The sequence below is a fragment of the Oncorhynchus keta genome, unplaced genomic scaffold (genome assembly GCF_023373465.1).
Source record: "Oncorhynchus keta strain PuntledgeMale-10-30-2019 unplaced genomic scaffold, Oket_V2 Un_contig_30336_pilon_pilon, whole genome shotgun sequence".
Classification (NCBI taxonomy): domain Eukaryota; kingdom Metazoa; phylum Chordata; class Actinopteri; order Salmoniformes; family Salmonidae; genus Oncorhynchus; species Oncorhynchus keta.
In genome coordinates, this window is record NW_026286996.1 from 1,639 (window position 1) to 18,578 (window position 16,940).

Here is a 16,940-nt window from a genome sequence, read left to right on the forward strand (position 1 = left end):
TCTGAAAAACAGAGAAGATGGATTACCAGCGGAAAAAAGAGAGGGGAAAATATGGAAATAAGAGCCATTCAACCTCATAGGCGTATGAGTCATCATTTAATGAAGCTCATTAAGTCAAACTGCAAAATATTTATCCGTTAAGCAACGAAAGAGCCATGGGTGTCAAAACAACAGTTTCTTCAACATTTAAAATGATGTGACACTCGAGTCAAAACTTGAGTCAAAATAGGAGTTGGCAGGTAAATCTATTATCGGGCTGTTATTATGCATTTTCCGATGATGAGTGCCAAGGTCACAGTGCTTGTGCCTGTGTAGTTTGTGACTAATAACATTTTCTGAGAGTTAATCGGTAAATAAGAGGATGCCTTACAAGGCTTACTAAACTTTTTGAGCATCTCAAACACGTTAGAAGTTGTTAACACAACATGTTTAAAACGTATCTGGGTGATGATGTAAGTTTAACACACATGCAGTATCCCCACCACTGGGTTATACCCACAATCTCTTCATGGGACTGGAGGGATGGGCGACGAGTGGTCTCATCCCAACGTCGCCCTCTGAGACAGGAGCAGAGCCCCATAAACCACTTGGACTGTTAGTGTCAGCCACTGAAGGAGAGGAGAGCAGGCTGGGATAGGTGTGTGAGAGAGTGAGGTGTTGGCATCTACAGTCTGTTAGTTGCTATCAGAGTTTTCCCCCTTATCTCCCTCCTCCTTTCTTTCTGTTATTCCCCTGGTTAGTTTCTCACTTTGCTCGTGCTCGGTCATTACACCTGCACAGCTGAAAATGTCACCCTCTTGAGCAATGGTCACAGCAGTGACACCCGTGTCAGGGGCGCTATGGTTCCCTCTCCAAGGCCTTAAATGAAGAGTTCACTGTGGAGACAGAGCCCCTTTTAGCTCCGCCCAACCACTTGTTTGGCGGCCAGACATTTTGGAGCAGGAGCCAGGTGGGAACATCTGGGAGGTGTTGTTGGAAAATAGGATCACGGCAATCTGTCTCTCTTTTCCCTCTCTATTCCGCCATCCCCCTCTCCCTCCAGACCACCTCACTGCTACTTGCCCTTAATATCTAAGTAAAACCTGCACTGTTTTTTTGGAAAACTCAACTGAACAAAAATATCAACGCAACATGTAAAGTGTTGGTCCCATGTTTCATGAGCTGAAATAAAAGATCCCAGAAATATTCCATATGCATAAAAAGCTTATTTCTCTCAAATTATGTGCACAAATTTCTTTAAATCCCTGCTAGTGAGCATTTCTCCTTTGCCAAGATAATCCATCCACCTAACAGGTGTGACATATCAAGTAGCTGATTATACAAGTGCACCTTGTGCTCTGGACAATAAAAGGACACTCTAAAATGTGCAGTTTTGTTACACAATGCCACATATGTCTCAGGTTTTGAGGGAGCGTGTAATTGGCATGCTGACTGCAAGAATGTCCACCAGAGCTGTGCCAGAGAATTGAATGTTAATTTCTCTACCATAAGCTGCCTTCAAAGTTGTTTTAGAGAATTTGGCAGTACGTCCAACCAGTCTCACAACCACAGACCAAGCCAGCCCAGGATCTCCACATCCAGCTTCTTCACCTGCAGGATTGTCATTTTTTTTTGTTGCTGAGGAGTATTTTTGTCTTTAATAAAGCCCTTTTTTGTGGATAAATTAATTCTGATTGGCTGGGTCTGGCTCCCCAGTGAGTGGGTCTGGCTCCCCAGTGAGTGGGGCCTATGCCCTCCAAGGCCCACCCAGAGCTGCACCCCTGCCTAGTAATGTGAAATCCATAGATTAGGGCCTGATTAATACATTTCAATTGACTGATTTCCTTGTGTGAAATCAAATCTTTGAACTTGCATTTAGATTGTTGTTCAGTATACATGGGATCATGGCATACTGGCTTTCTTCCCTCCATCCCTCCCTCCCTTCACCATCTACAAGACCTGCCTCTGATAAATACTATCATGAATCTGTAAGTGGAGTTCATTCTCTACATGACATTGCCATTAAACAGGAGAACATCGCCTGAAGGATGTAAACCCTAACAGAGGGCTATAGATGCACTTAATAGCTGTTTGTTCCTCTCCTTCATCCCCTCTCCTTCTCTCTCTATTTCTGTGTCCAGCTCCCTCTCTTCCAGTCCTCCCTGTTTCCATTGACAACAGGAGGTGTGTGTTTGTGGCGGATAAAGGCAGGGCTTTGACTTGGTAGTGCATAACAAATACGTGAGATACAAACCTCTCTCCAGCTCTCTCTCTCGCTCGTCCTTTCTGATTGGAAAAATATTTTCTCTATGTGTTCCATGCCAAGGCCTTCTGTCTGAGTGAGGAAGGAGACATGAAACAGAGAGAGAGAGAAAAAGAGACATGGAGATTAGAGATGATGACAGAGAGGAATCTCACCTAGCAAGAAGTTACCACAGAAAACAATAACATTAGATTATTTGATGCAGCTATTTCTCCCTTCCTCACTCATAGTGATAGCTAATGTCACTGGGGAACATTGTGTTTCTATTCTGACGACTCAAATTCCATGGCCACTCGTGAATGGCCACATCCGTCCTTATAGCGTTAGATGTTAGACATCAACATAGAGATGTTACAGGTGTCCACGTAGGGTTAAAGGAGACCAACTTGATAGTTAAATAGAGTTTGTCTTTCATCTCTGAGCAGGTAGGAACACTTTGATGTGGAGCAGCCATCTGGAAACGCTGTCCCTGGTGCAGAGGATGATCAATGGCATATCCATCCTCCGTCCACTCATCTGTCTATCGGTGTGTCCATCTATCCACCATGCGTTCACCTCTCCATCGACCCATCCTATCTCCCATTCAACTGTCTCGTCTGGATTTCCTGTGTTTGGGTTAATCATGTCACATGATCTGGATTTCCTGTGTTTGGGTTAATCATGTCACATGATCTGGATTTCCTGTGTTTGGGTTAATCATGTCACATGATCTGGATTTCCTGTGTTTGGGTTAATCATGTCACATGATCTGGATTTCCTGTGTTTGGGTTAATCATGTCACATGATCTGGATTTCCTGTGTTTGGGTTAATCATGTCACATGATCTGGATTTCCTGTGTTTGGGTTAATCATGTCACATGATCTGGATTTCCTGTGTTTGGGTTAATCATGTCACATGATCTGGATTTCCTGTGTTTGGGTTAATCATGTCACATGATCTGGATTTCCTGTGTTTGGGTTAATCATGTCACATGATCTGGATGTCCTGTGTTTGAGTTAATCATGTCACATGACCAGGATTTTAAACTTTATTTTAAGCCTTTTTTCAAGAAAAAGGAATTAGACCAAAAATGAAAGCAATTGTCTGAGGATGATGCTGGACCATCTGAAATAAAATAAAATGCAAAAGCTCAATAATAATGTGATGTAACACTATAACAATATACCTAAAGTGACACTGTAAAACCCATGCAAACGGATGTAGAGTGGATAAACTACAGCCTCCTGAAATACATTGTGACATTTGCCTATCCAGAATAGCCCATCCTATTGTGTTGATTGGATATCTTTATTTTTAACAGTTACATTGTGGATGTGTTAAGAACGCCCTGCTTATGGGCAACAGATAGATCAAATAGAAGGGGAAAAGTTATGCAACAAATGGAAGTCACTCAGTACAGAGGCTGTACATTCTGCTAGATCCAACAATAAGTTATTTTTGCAAAGCAATTACAACTCCTCGAACATGGTCACAATGACCTCGACAGCGATTACAACAATCTGCAATTATTCTCAAAGTAAAATTGCACGCAAATATTCGTGTTTCAAATAAGTCAGTATGACTCTTTAGAGATGCTATTTCAGTTGTTCCCACTCAGCATTTTATTTCGTTTTATATGTGGTGCTTTACTGCCCCCTGTTGTTCATCAAGGGGATGTCATTGCACCTGCTCCTCGAAAGCCGTGGGAATCAAACTTGACTTTGAATTCGAATCTCATCTCAGGTCCTGGGAGGTGTTATCGGAAGACTGCATAAATGGTCAACTAGTTGGGATCCTGCTTGTTTTTTATATATATTTCTTGGGCAGACAACCTGATACACGGCCTACTCATAGAAGACATGCCCTACAATGCCTTCATTATAATCCATAACTCTTTTTTAAAAATGTAACCAGGCAAGTCAGTTCAGAACTAACGATGATGGGCCAATTGTGCGTCGCTTTATGGGACTCCCAAACACGGCCGGTTGTAATACAGCCTAGAATCTAAACAAGGTCTATAGTGAGGCCTTTAGCACTGATATGCAGTGCCTTATACCGATGCGCCACTCGGCAGTCAGTGGGCGCGTAGGTAGGTTGGATACTGTACGATTGATATGGTAAGGCTATTATCTAATAAATCCTATACGCATATGGTTATTGCGACGAGACGTTGACCGACAGAGACCACGTTTACATGCACACCAATCTCCCGTTATTATTCGGGATACTCAAGTATTATGTTTTTTAGTTGACACATGTAAACATCATATGCCGTTTACAATAACCCGAACAAGCTTGTATCTCGGTTATGATAAACCCAGATAACATGTCTGGAACATGCTGATCATAGATAGGATACTGTGGCATGTAAACATCTTATCCCATTTGCTGTTGTTTTTCACGGTCTGCGCAGGCTGAGTTGCGCTGTGTGATGATGTTTTCATCTGATTGTCAAAAAAGTAGACCTGCGCACTTCCTTCCACTATAATTCCATCAACATTTATTTTGCTGATAGACCGTACTGGACTGTATAGCCTACTGGCTACTTTCACCCCAAATTTAGACACTTTCTTCTTATAACTTCTGACATTTGGTAGGTCATATTATAGTTTCAGACATTTGGTAGGTCATATTATAGTTTCAGACATTTGGTAGGTCATATTATAGTTTCAGACATTTGGTAGGTCATATTATAGTTTCAGACATTTGGTAGGTCATATTATAGTTTCAGACATTTGGTAGGTCATATTATAGTTTCAGACATATGGTAGGTCATATTATAGTTTCAGACATTTGGTAGGTCATATTATAGTTTCTGACATTTGGTAGGCCATATTATAGTTTCAGACATTTGGTAGGTCATATTATAGTTTCTGACATTTGGTAGGTCATATTATAGTTTCTGACATTTGGTAGGTCATATTATAGTTTCTGACATTTGGTAGGTCATATTATAGTTTCAGACATTTGGTAGGTCATATTATAATTTCAGACATTTGGTAGGTCATATTATAGTTTCTGACATTTGGTAGGCCATATTATAGTTTCTGACATTTGGTAGGCCATATTATAGTTTCAGACATTTGGTAGGTCATATTATAGTTTCAGACATTTGGTAGGCCATATTATAGTTTCTGACATTTGGTAGGTCATATTATAGTTTCAGACATTTGGTAGGCCAGATTCCAAGAACACAGGATGAGATGTTACTATCCTTTGTGCAAGCACTTCCAAGAGTTAATGAACAGTGAGCGTGGTGAAATTTGGGGAGCGCATCGTCAGTAGTGTACCTTTGGTTCCTAGGGTGTTTCGGCCTTTCACACTATACACCCTCCCCAAAGGCGGCCAGCGGCAGGGTGATCAATCCTACGCTTGCGTCCCATTCCCAATTAGTCATAGGAGTTGCCTTGTTGTTGATAGCCAACATCCCATGGGACTATGCATGGCAGGGGCGTCCTCCTCCCTGAGTCCGCATACCTCCCTTGTTGACCGCATACCTCCTGGCCCTCTCACTTCAGGGCCCAGCTGGGGTCTTTCCTCTTCATCCAGAGCCACTGACTGCTGCCTTCTGCCGCCTCTGATACAGCTTTGATTGCCGAACGCTGGCTCTGGCCGTTTCCGACATTTGGTAGGTCATATTATAATTTCAGACATTTGGTAGGTCATATTATAGTTTCAGACATTTGGTAGTTCATATTATAGTTTCAGACATTTGGTAGGTCATATTATAATTTCCGACATTTGGTAGGTCATATTATAATTTCAGACATTTGGTAGGTCATATTATAGTTTCAGACATTTGGTAGGTCATATTATAATTTCAGACATTTGGTAGGTCATATTATAGTTTCAGACATTTGGTAGGTCATATTATAGTTTCAGACATTTGGTAGGTCATATTATAGTTTCAGACATTTGGTAGGTCATATTATAGTTTCAGACATTTGGTAGGTCATATTATAGTTTCAGACATTTGGTAGGTCATATTATAATTTCAGACATTTGGTAGGTCATATTATAATTTCTGACATTTGGTAGGCCATATTATAATTTCAGACATTTGGTAGGCCATATTATAATTTCAGACATTTGGTGGGCCATATTATAGTTTCAGACATTTGGTAGGTCATATTATAATTTCAGACATTTGGTAGGCCATATTATAGTTTCAGACATTTGGTAGGTCATATTATAGTTTCTGACATTTGGTAGGTCATATTATAATTTCAGACATTTGGTAGGTCATATTATAATTTCAGACATTTGGTAGGTCATATTATAATTTCAGACATTTGGTAGGTCATATTATAATTTCAGACATTTGGTAGGTCATATTATAATTTCAGACATTTGGTAGGTCATATTATAATTTCCGACATTTGGTAGGTCATATTATAATTTCAGACATTTGGTAGGTCATATTATAGTTTCTGACATTTGGTAGGTCATATTATAATTTCAGACATTTGGTAGGTCATATTATAATTTCAGACATTTGGTAGGCCATATTATAGTTTCAGACATTTGGTAGGTCATATTATAATTTCAGACATTTGGTAGGCCATATTATAGTTTCCGACATTTGGTAGGCCATATTATAATTTCAGACATTTGGTAGGTCATATTATAATTTCAGACATTTGGTAGGTCATATTATAGTTTCCGACATTTGGTAGGTCATATTATAATTTCAGACATTTGGTAGGCCATATTATAATTTCAGACATTTGGTAGGTCATATTATAATTTCAGACATTTGGTAGGTCATATTATAGTTTCTGACATTTGGTAGGTCATATTATAGTTTCAGACATTTGGTAGGTCATATTATAGTTTCAGACATTTGGTAGGCCATATTATAGTTTCTGACATTTGGTAGGTCATATTATAGTTTCAGACATTTGGTAGGTCATATTATAGTTTCAGACATTTGGTAGGTCATATTATAGTTTCTGACATTTGGTAGGTCATATTATAGTTTCAGACATTTGGTAGGTCATATTATAATTTCAGACATTTGGTAGGTCATATGATATTTTCCGACATTTGGTAGGTCATATTATATTTTCTGACATTTGGTAGGTCATATTATAATTTCAGACATTTGGTAGGTCATATGATATTTTCCGACATTTGGTAGGTCATATTATATTTTATGACATTTGGTAGGTCATATTATATTTTATGACATTTGGTAGGCCATTATGTTTGTGAACTATAGTTAGATACATGCAGCTTATCTTCTGTCATAACTTGTTGCCCGATGACCAAATAAAGTAGTGCTCACAAGAACAATGTCTTACATTGATAGAATGGATATGGTAATCTATTTAACATCGCTACATTTTTATTTTTATTTTATGTACCAGGGAGAAAAGGCAATAACTCCAAAACAGTGGAAAGAGTGGTCCTGTGTAAAATGTAATCAATTTGACCATTGTAAGGAAATTAAACGTTGAGAAAATGATCAAACACGTTTCTGATAAGACTGTCTGCTTACATAAAAGAGTCAAAGATAACACATTACACGCCCATTCACATGTTGTCAAGAGATGCTGAAAGAAAGAAATCATATTTCTCCACACCTGTTCCCAAGACAAAATTAACATTTTTTGTATCATTTTACTGCAAGAAATGCATCATTCTGCAGGAGTTAATATTATATTAAGCTGTAAGAGTTTATAGGCTAACAGTTAGTGTCCACATTTCACTTACTATTCCATTTAACCCATATGAAGTTAAATGAACAATATTCTGTATATTCATGGTTACATGGATACTCGTGAGTGGGATATCAAAGATGCATGGAAACAGCTTATCCCAAATAAGACCTTCAGTGGGATATGAGCTACTATCCGGAATAGTGTGCGCATGAAAACATGTTAATGTGGTTAGTGAGAGAAACTGAGAGACCGAGATAGACAGAGATTTTAGAGGCTATAGCTCCTGTGGACATTCAACCCCCACTGGGCGAGCCTCAAACAGACAGTAAGACAGACAGATGGATAGAGCCAGACGGCCAGCCAGCCACACATACACAGACAGACAAGCAGCCAGCCAGCCAGACAGACAGACAAGCATCCAGCCAGACAGACAGACAGACAGATAGATAGACATGCAGCCAGACACACAGACAGAGACATAGGCTAGCCTAGGACCCATTAACCCCAAAGCCTCTCCTTCCTCTCCTTTCTCCGTCCTCCCCCTCCTCACCTCGCCCCTGCTAAGCTACTGGCCCACACAATTACCTACAATTATCCTCACTTCCAGCTAAGCAATTACAGCTCTTATTGATCCCAGCCCCCCAGGCTGCAGGGCTTATCTACACCTCCCCACCACAGCCCAGCGGAAGGGGATGGGTACAGGGACAGAATGGTTAGTGACGAGGACATGGCTCATTCTTAAGTGTCATACCTTCACTTCAGGTGTGACATTGAGCTATGACAGACAGACGCTGTCTGCCCGAATTTCTCTGTTGGTTGATCTCAGTCGAAAAGGTGTAATGGATTTTTAGTGTCATATTGTACAGATACACATTTGACAGTATATTATATATCTTACACTACTTAGGTTTCAACTGAATATGCCATTTATTTCCAGTCCTGAATAGCCTACTGTACATGTGTCCCTATAGGTCTACTACTGTGCTGTGAGATGGGGAGGGGGCGAAGAGGCGCGAAGGTCACAGGGCTGTGAAACGTTGAGACAAACTATGAGGCCTGCATCGGCTTTTGAATATGATACTTGCTGAGATTTAGTGGGACACAAACATACGTTGTTGTCATCACATACTAATGTAAAACATCCATCATCTGGAATGGATGCCAAGGCACCTGTGGAGAGACAGGTTCAATGGTCCTTTACTGCCATCTCCTGTTATTGTGAAGTGGAGACGCTGGACTCATGAAGTGATTAGTGATGCAACACTGCCCTTTTGTGGGCAAGGTAAAGAATAGCAACGCTCAGTTGTGAGGCTGCTTTGGGACTGTGAAACAGTTGATCTCTTCAGTGGGTTCAAAATCATGGCAGTTATTGGTTTTAGCATGTTGAGACTAAATTTGTCAAACTAAATTTGTAAAGAAGTAAAAGAGTAAAGATATTATTTTAAGTTGAGCCAACATTTCTGGTAAGCCTATTTTTACATGTACAGTAAACTAGTTTCTAGGCATTTTTAGGCAATTACCATTAGCCTTCATTAGGGAATAACTCGTGTAAAATAAAGAATAGGAGCAGGAGAAGGTTGTGTACCATATTAACTGTAGTAGCAGCAGTACGTTATCTACCATATTAACTGTAGCAGCAGCAGTAGGTTATCTACCATATTAACTGTAGTAGCAGCAGTAGGTTATCTACCATATTAACTGTAGTAGCAGCAGTAGGTTATCTACCATATTAACTGTAATAGCAGCAGTACGTTATCTACCATATTAACTGTAGCAGCAGCAGTAGGTTATCTACCATATTAACTGTAGTAGCAGCAGTAGGTTATCTACCATATTAACTGTAGCAGCAGCAGTAGGTTATCTACCATATTAACTGTAGCAGCAGCAGTAGGTTATCTACCATATTAACTGTAATAGCAGCAGTAGGTTATCTACCATATTAACTGTAATAGCAGCAGTAGGTTATCTACCATATTAACTGTAGTATCAGCAGTAGGTTATCTACCATATTAACTGTAGCAGCAGCAGTAGGTTATCTACCATATTAACTGTAATAGCAGCAGTAGGTTATCTACCATATTAACTGTAGCAGCAGCAGTAGGTTATCTACCATATTAACTGTAATAGCAGCAGTAGGTTATCTACCATATTAACTGTAGCATCTACCATATTAACTATAGCAGCAGAAGTAGGTTATCTACCATATTAACTGTAGCAGCAGCAGTAGGTTATCTACCATATTAACTGTAATAGCAGCAGTAGGTTATCTACCATATTAACTGTAGCATCTACCATATTAACTGTAGCAGCAGAAGTAGGTTATCTACCATATTAACTGTAGCAGCAGCAGTAGGTTATCTACCATATTAACTGTAGTAGCAGCAGTAGGTTATCTACCATATTAACTGTAGCAGCAGCAGTAGGTTATCTACCATATTAACTGTAATAGCAGCAGTAGGATATCTACCATAGTAACTGTAATAGCAGCAGCAGTAGGTTATCTACCATATTAACTGTAATAGCAGCCATAGGATATCTACCATATTAACTGTAGCAGCAGCAGTAGGTTATCTACCATATTAACTGTAGCAGCATAAGTAGGTTATCTACCATATTAACTGTAATAGCAGCAGAAGTAGGTTATCTACCATATTAACTGTAATAGCAGCAGTAGGTTATCTACCATATTAACTGTAGCATCTACCATATTAACTGTAGCAGCAGAAGTAGGTTATCTACCATATTAACTGTAGCAGCAGCAGTAGGTTATCTACCATATTAACTGTAGTAGCAGCAGTAGGTTATCTACCATATTAACTGTAATAGCAGCAGCAGTAGGTTATCTACCATATTAACTGTAATAGCAGCAGTAGGATATCTACCATAGTAACTGTAATAGCAGCAGCAGTAGGTTATCTACCATATTAACTGTAATAGCAGCCGTAGGATATCTACCATATTAACTGTAGCAGCAGCAGTAGGTTATCTACCATATTAACTGTAGCAGCAGCAGTAGGTTATCTACCATATTAACTGTAGCAGCAGCAGTAGGTTATCTACCATATTAACTGTAGTAGCAGCAGTAAGTTATCTACCATATTAACTGTAATAGCAGCAGTAGGTTATCTACCATATTAACTGTAGCAGCAGCAGTAGGTTATCTACCATATTAACTGTAGTAGCAGCAGTAGGTTATCTACCATATTAACTGTAATAGCAGCAGTAGGTTATCTACCATATTAACTGTAGCAGCAGCAGTAGGTTATCTACCATATTAACTGTAGTAGCAGCAGTAAGTTATCTACCATATTAACTGTAATAGCAGCAGTAGGTTATCTACCATATTAACTGTAGCAGCAGCAGTAGGTTATCTACCATATTAACTGTAGTAGCAGCAGTAGGTTATCTACCATATTAACTGTAATAGCAGCAGTAGATTATCTACCATATTAACTGTAGCAGCAGCAGTAGGTTATCTACCATATTAACTGTAATAGCAGCAGTATGATATCTACCATATTAACTGTAATAGCAGCAGAAGTAGGTTATGTACCATTTTAACTGTAGTAGCAGCAGGGTAGGTAATGTACCATAGTAATTGCAGAAGCAGCAGTAGGTTGTATACCATGTTAACTGTAATAGCAGAAGTAGGTTTTGTACCGTATTAACTGTAGTAGCAGCAAGCATAAGTTTTGTACCATATTAACTGTAGCAGCAGTAGATTATCTACCAGTTTAACTGTAGTAGCAGCAGGGTAGGTAATGTACCATAGTAATTGCAGAAGCAGCAGTAGGTTGTATACCATGTTAACTGTAATAGCAGAAGTAGGTTTTGTACCGTATTAACTGTAGTAGCAGCAAGCACAAGTTTTGTACCATATTAACTGTAGTAGAAGCAGGAGGCCTTTTGACATGTGCTTGGCTTTACCCTAGTTGTTTTTAATTTCCCCTTGATAAACAGGGCTAGTGTTATATCTCCCCTTTGAATCAGGCTTTTTTAGCACAGTAGGCTACTGTGCTATGCCATATTTAGTATAACCTTATTAACAATTTTGTTGTCAAAAGAGTAATTGTATTGAATTAGACTACAATAGAAACAGGTAAACCTTACCGTGAAATTCTTACTTACAAGCCCTTAACCAACAATGCAGTTAAAAAAAATAGAGTTAAGAAAATATTTACTAAATTTTAAAAAGTTAAAAAATAAATGTAAAAAAGTACCACAATAAAATAACAATAACGAGGCTATATACAGAGAGTATCGGTACCGAGTCAATGTGCGGGGATACAGGTTATTCGAGGTATTTTGTACATGTAGGTAGGAGTAAAGTGACTTATACATAGAGAATAAACAATGATTGTTCACAAATCAATGTTGTCAACCAGATAAAACAATGCAATTTGATTCAAATAACACAATTTAGGCAAAAGTCAAATGTTTAAAGAAGAATAACGGCTCTGGCAACCCTGTTTCAGATTGAAATGGCGTTATCCCGTTTGGACCTCCCAAAATATTACATTAATCAAGGCCAGGGCTCTTCAGCCTTTTCTTGCCCAGGGACCCCCTTCCAGGCAAACTGGTAACTAAACATACTGGAATATCCGCAAACCCAGGCTCGTTATAATACCTTAGCAAAAAGGGTTTCCACGTCTTGTCTTATCATCAGGTGAATGATAATCGCAAGAAGTAATCAACATTTTAAAATGAATAGGTTTTGTAGATAGTTTTTCCATTACCTCCCCACACTATAATTGGAAGAAGAACTGTAAACTATAACAAAGCCTATTAGCTAGAAAGGTAACTCTAAACACATTGTCGATACGAGCAGCTGTTTAAAGTTGACATCATTAGATATAAGATATTCTCCTATTTTGTACAGTAGGTATGTCATTCAAATTGCGTGTATTGTTTTTGCTAGCGATGTTTATAAAAACAACGACTTATTTCAGGGGGGGGGGGTGGCGATACTGTATATTTTTTTGCGGACAAAATAAACATAGCTATATGGATTATATTGAATGAATACTAAACAATATTTGCTATATGTTTAACTTTTTATCAAATAAGAAAAGTCTACTTTTGCCGGTGATCTTTAACTGGAAAGGGGCGTGGTTAGCCCGGTGTTCTGGTAGATCAGCGGGACCGCCGAGCTTCAGCTTCCGTGTGTTTTCGGGCTGGCTGTTCTTTGTCCTCCATTAGAGCTCGGATTCCCAGGCCCCATCGTACGGCGCAGGCCCGAAGTAGCGCAGCCGCTCTGAGGTTAGTGCCCTACCGCGCAATCTCCAGCTATTTCAGCCCCGGCGCAGCCGCACCAACAAACCCGGCAGCATAGGGGCGAAAATATGCACATTGTTTTAGATACCGATGAGAAAACGGAAAAAACGCATATTTGGCATTTTTGACGACAGTACACTTTGCGCACACCGAGAATAAGTCGAGATAATGCAGCAATAGCGTTGGTGTTGATGTAGGCCGCTAGGCCTGTTATGTATTGTTACAGTTGTAGCTCGAGATGGCGGGTTCGGTGCTACAGTAGTCGCGTTATTTTAGCTTAACAGTGCACAGCACATGTAATCGCATGCGATGCTTGGTTAGCATGCAATATTTTGGATTCTGATTCCAATAATTGTTATAGTTTTTACACAATTGTCCAGTATGTCGCTAAATACAGCTGCTTGGCCAGCTAATTCTCTAGCGAAATGTGTCTTGGACATTTGCTAACCAACTGCGTTTTTATGGTTGACTTACTAGCTAACGTTAATGATAGTTTATTTAGGTTCTTGTCATATCTAGAAGCACCATCGGAGCTAACTAACATATAGCTAACTATATGGCTAGTAAAATAACCATAACATTTGATCAGAAACGCTGTTAAACAGTGTTAGCGAAACACATTTGCTAACTTGGCCACTAATCAGCTAGCTTGTTGTGGTCTATCCACCGCCATTTGAATGGCAGGTTGGGTAGCGTTAGCTAGCTAGTAGCTATGGTCTGTTATCAATATAGCTCGCATTCGTCTCATCTTTCGCGAGTATTTAATAGCAGAGACCGAGAATGCTTATCAGTGCAACCTAATTTTGAGTTACTGTTAGTTAGACAATCTCAATTGATAAGCCCATTCCTGTCCCTGTCTGTCTTACTGTCTAGGTGCAGCCTCTCTCCCCTCAAATAATTCATAGTAGGGCTATATAACAGTTTATAAAGATGCATCATGCAAGCCATTCAACATTCAATCTTTACATTTCCTGTCTCCTCCCACCCCCAAATCTATCATTAATTGGTCACCCAGTGCAATACTCGATTGGCCTTTTGAGTTGTAAAGTAATACATGCCTTTGAATGAACATATTTGGAATATAGTCAACCTCAGCCATTATACATGCTATTTACATTTATTGAACATAACTACAGACGCAATGCATCAATGCATCTACACTGACAATATTACTACTAATATTAATAGTTATGTCATGTATCACAAATTTAGCTAGTACACATTTTCATATATAGCCCCTCGACATAACAAGCTTTATTTCATTGAGCCCTGTTAACATCCTTCTGGGATAGTATCACAGTAGAAGTGGGTGTAGGCCTATACACACCACTGAATGACGCGTGTGTGTCTCTGGGTTACTTGCATCAATATCCCATGTGCTAACTATTGCCGTAAAGCACATGAACCCCAACTCTGCTCCAGGAGGCAGGAGCTCTTCTCTATGGCCGTCCCAGCATGTTGTGTGTGTGGTGTCAGGTTGTTACATGCCGAGACACCAAAAAAATGAATGGAATAAGTTATTTTCTATTCTCTTCAGTTAGTGTTTGAGGCTAGCACCACGCCATGGAGGACCACAACGTTCACCAGACTGAACACATGACCACCATCGAGGAGCACGCCGTGCAGCAGGTACATGTGGCCACGTACACAGATCACAGCATGCTGAGCGCCGACGAGGACTCTCCCTCATCCCCTGACGACGACGCCTATGATGACTCCGACATCCTTCACTCAGCCGGCAATGACGAGATGACCGCGCACCTGGCAGCTGCAGGTGAGCCCTGGCCAATGAGAGGAGGGGTCTTTGGCATGATGGAGGACAGTATAGTAGCAGAGTGAAATGAGCGCTTTGTTCTCTGTCTTGAAGAGGTTACTGTATTCAGGATCTGTTCTGCCAAAGCTAGGTCATGGGGCCCTTGTATCAGGGTCACGCCTTATGAAAATTACAGAATGCTGTTGTAAACAGAAAGACATGGTTGCCTGTCATGTAGAGTAGGCAATCATAACCAGCTCTATACATAACATGTATATCTACACCAGGGGTACTCAACTCTGACCCGGTGAGGTCCGGAGCCTGCTGGTTTTCTCTTCCACCTGATCATTAATTGAGGACACACCTGGTATCCCAGGCCTAAATCGGTCCCTGATTAGAGGGGAACAGTGAAAGAAAATACAGTAGACCTGGAATCCAGGTCCAAAGTTGAGTTTGGGGGTTCTACACTCTTCTGAATCTTTTCCCCAACTACTTATTTCAGACATGACATTGACAAGTCTTTGAACTGATCCCCTTACCTAAAAGAGTAGTTGTCTTTCCTATCCATAGATAATTTTTCATATGCATGTTGTAATGTACATACCTGACCAGCAGATGGTGCTGTCAGACCACTAACGCTAACTGCTCCAATTTCAACTGTCTTATTTCTATTCACAGGCCCAGTAGGCATGGCTGCAGCTGCTGCCGTAGCAACAGGCAAGAAACGCAAGAGGCCCCACATCTTCGAGTCCAACCCGTCCATCCGCAAGAGACAACAGACACGCCTTCTGAGGTGAGTGGCCCAGAACGGCAGGGTAGCCTAGTGGTTAGAGTGTTGGACTAGTAACCTGAAGGTTGCAAGTTAAAATCCCCGAGCTGACAAGGTACAAATCTGTCGTTCTGCCCCTGAACAGGCAGTTAGTTAACCCACCGTTCCTAGGCCGTCATTGAAAATAAGAATTTGTTCTTAACTGACTTGTCTAGTTAAATAAAGGTAAAAATAAAAACTGTCTATGACCCCAAAATCTTCCAGAACTCACCTAGGGCACTGTTTTCCTGCCACTTTCTCTTGTCATTCTGAACAGTATCCTACTTTATTTAGTTTTATTTGTCATTATTTGGTTTTTTCTGAAAGTGGGTTCTTTATTTTAATCGAAGTATGGAATGACAGTCATTTATCACGGCTATTTGTTTTTATAGTCCCCGTGACTAGAAAGAGCATGTTTGAGTGATTTTCCTGGTGTTTTTGTGTCTGTAGGAAACTGCGAGCCACCCTGGATGAGTACACCACCAGAGTTGGCCAACAGGCCATAGTTCTGTGCATCTCTCCCTCCAAGCCCAACGCTTTGTTCAAGGTGTTTGGTGCTGCGCCGCTGGAGAATGTGGTGAGTGGAAACATGTCTCCCACACAGACACGCGTCTCCCACACAGACACGCGTCTCCCACACAGACACGCGTCTCCCACACAGACACGCGTCTCCCACACAGACACGCGTCTCCCACACAGACACGCGTCTCCCACACAGACACGCGTCTCCCACACAGACACGCGTCTCCCACACAGACACGCGTCTCCCACACAGACACGCGTCTCCCACACAGACACGCGTCTCCCACACAGACACGCGTCTCCCACACAGACACGCGTCTCCCACACAGACACGCGTCTCCCACACAGACACGCGTCTCACAGACACGCGTCTCCCACACAGACACGCGTCTCCCACACAGACACGCGTCTCCCACACAGACACGCGTCTCCCACACAGACACGCGTCTCCCACACAGACACGCGTCTCCCACACAGACACGCGTCTCCCACACAGACACGCGTCTCCCACACAGACACGCGTCTCCCACACAGACACGCGTCTCCCACACAGACACGCGTCTCCCACACAGACACGCGTCTCCCACACAGACACGCGTCTCCCACACAGACACGCGTCTCCCACACAGACACGCGTCTCCCACACAGACACGCGTCTCCCACACAGACACGCGTCTCCCACACAGACACGCGTCTCC

The 16,940-nt window shown here is 41.0% G+C and overlaps 1 protein-coding gene across 1 annotated transcript; it reads left to right on the top strand.

Annotated features, from left to right (window-relative positions):
* Positions 1-12,983: 12,983 nt before the first annotated feature.
* Positions 12,984-16,934, top strand: LOC127923644 (putative protein FAM47C; the record flags this gene model as incomplete). The annotated part of the gene is made up of 4 exons (XM_052507636.1): positions 12,984-13,144; positions 14,697-14,933; positions 15,591-15,705; positions 16,171-16,934. Coding segments are annotated over exons 2-4 (1,090 nt in total), but the record flags the coding sequence as incomplete, so codon positions are not given.
* Positions 16,935-16,940: the final 6 nt, after the last annotated feature.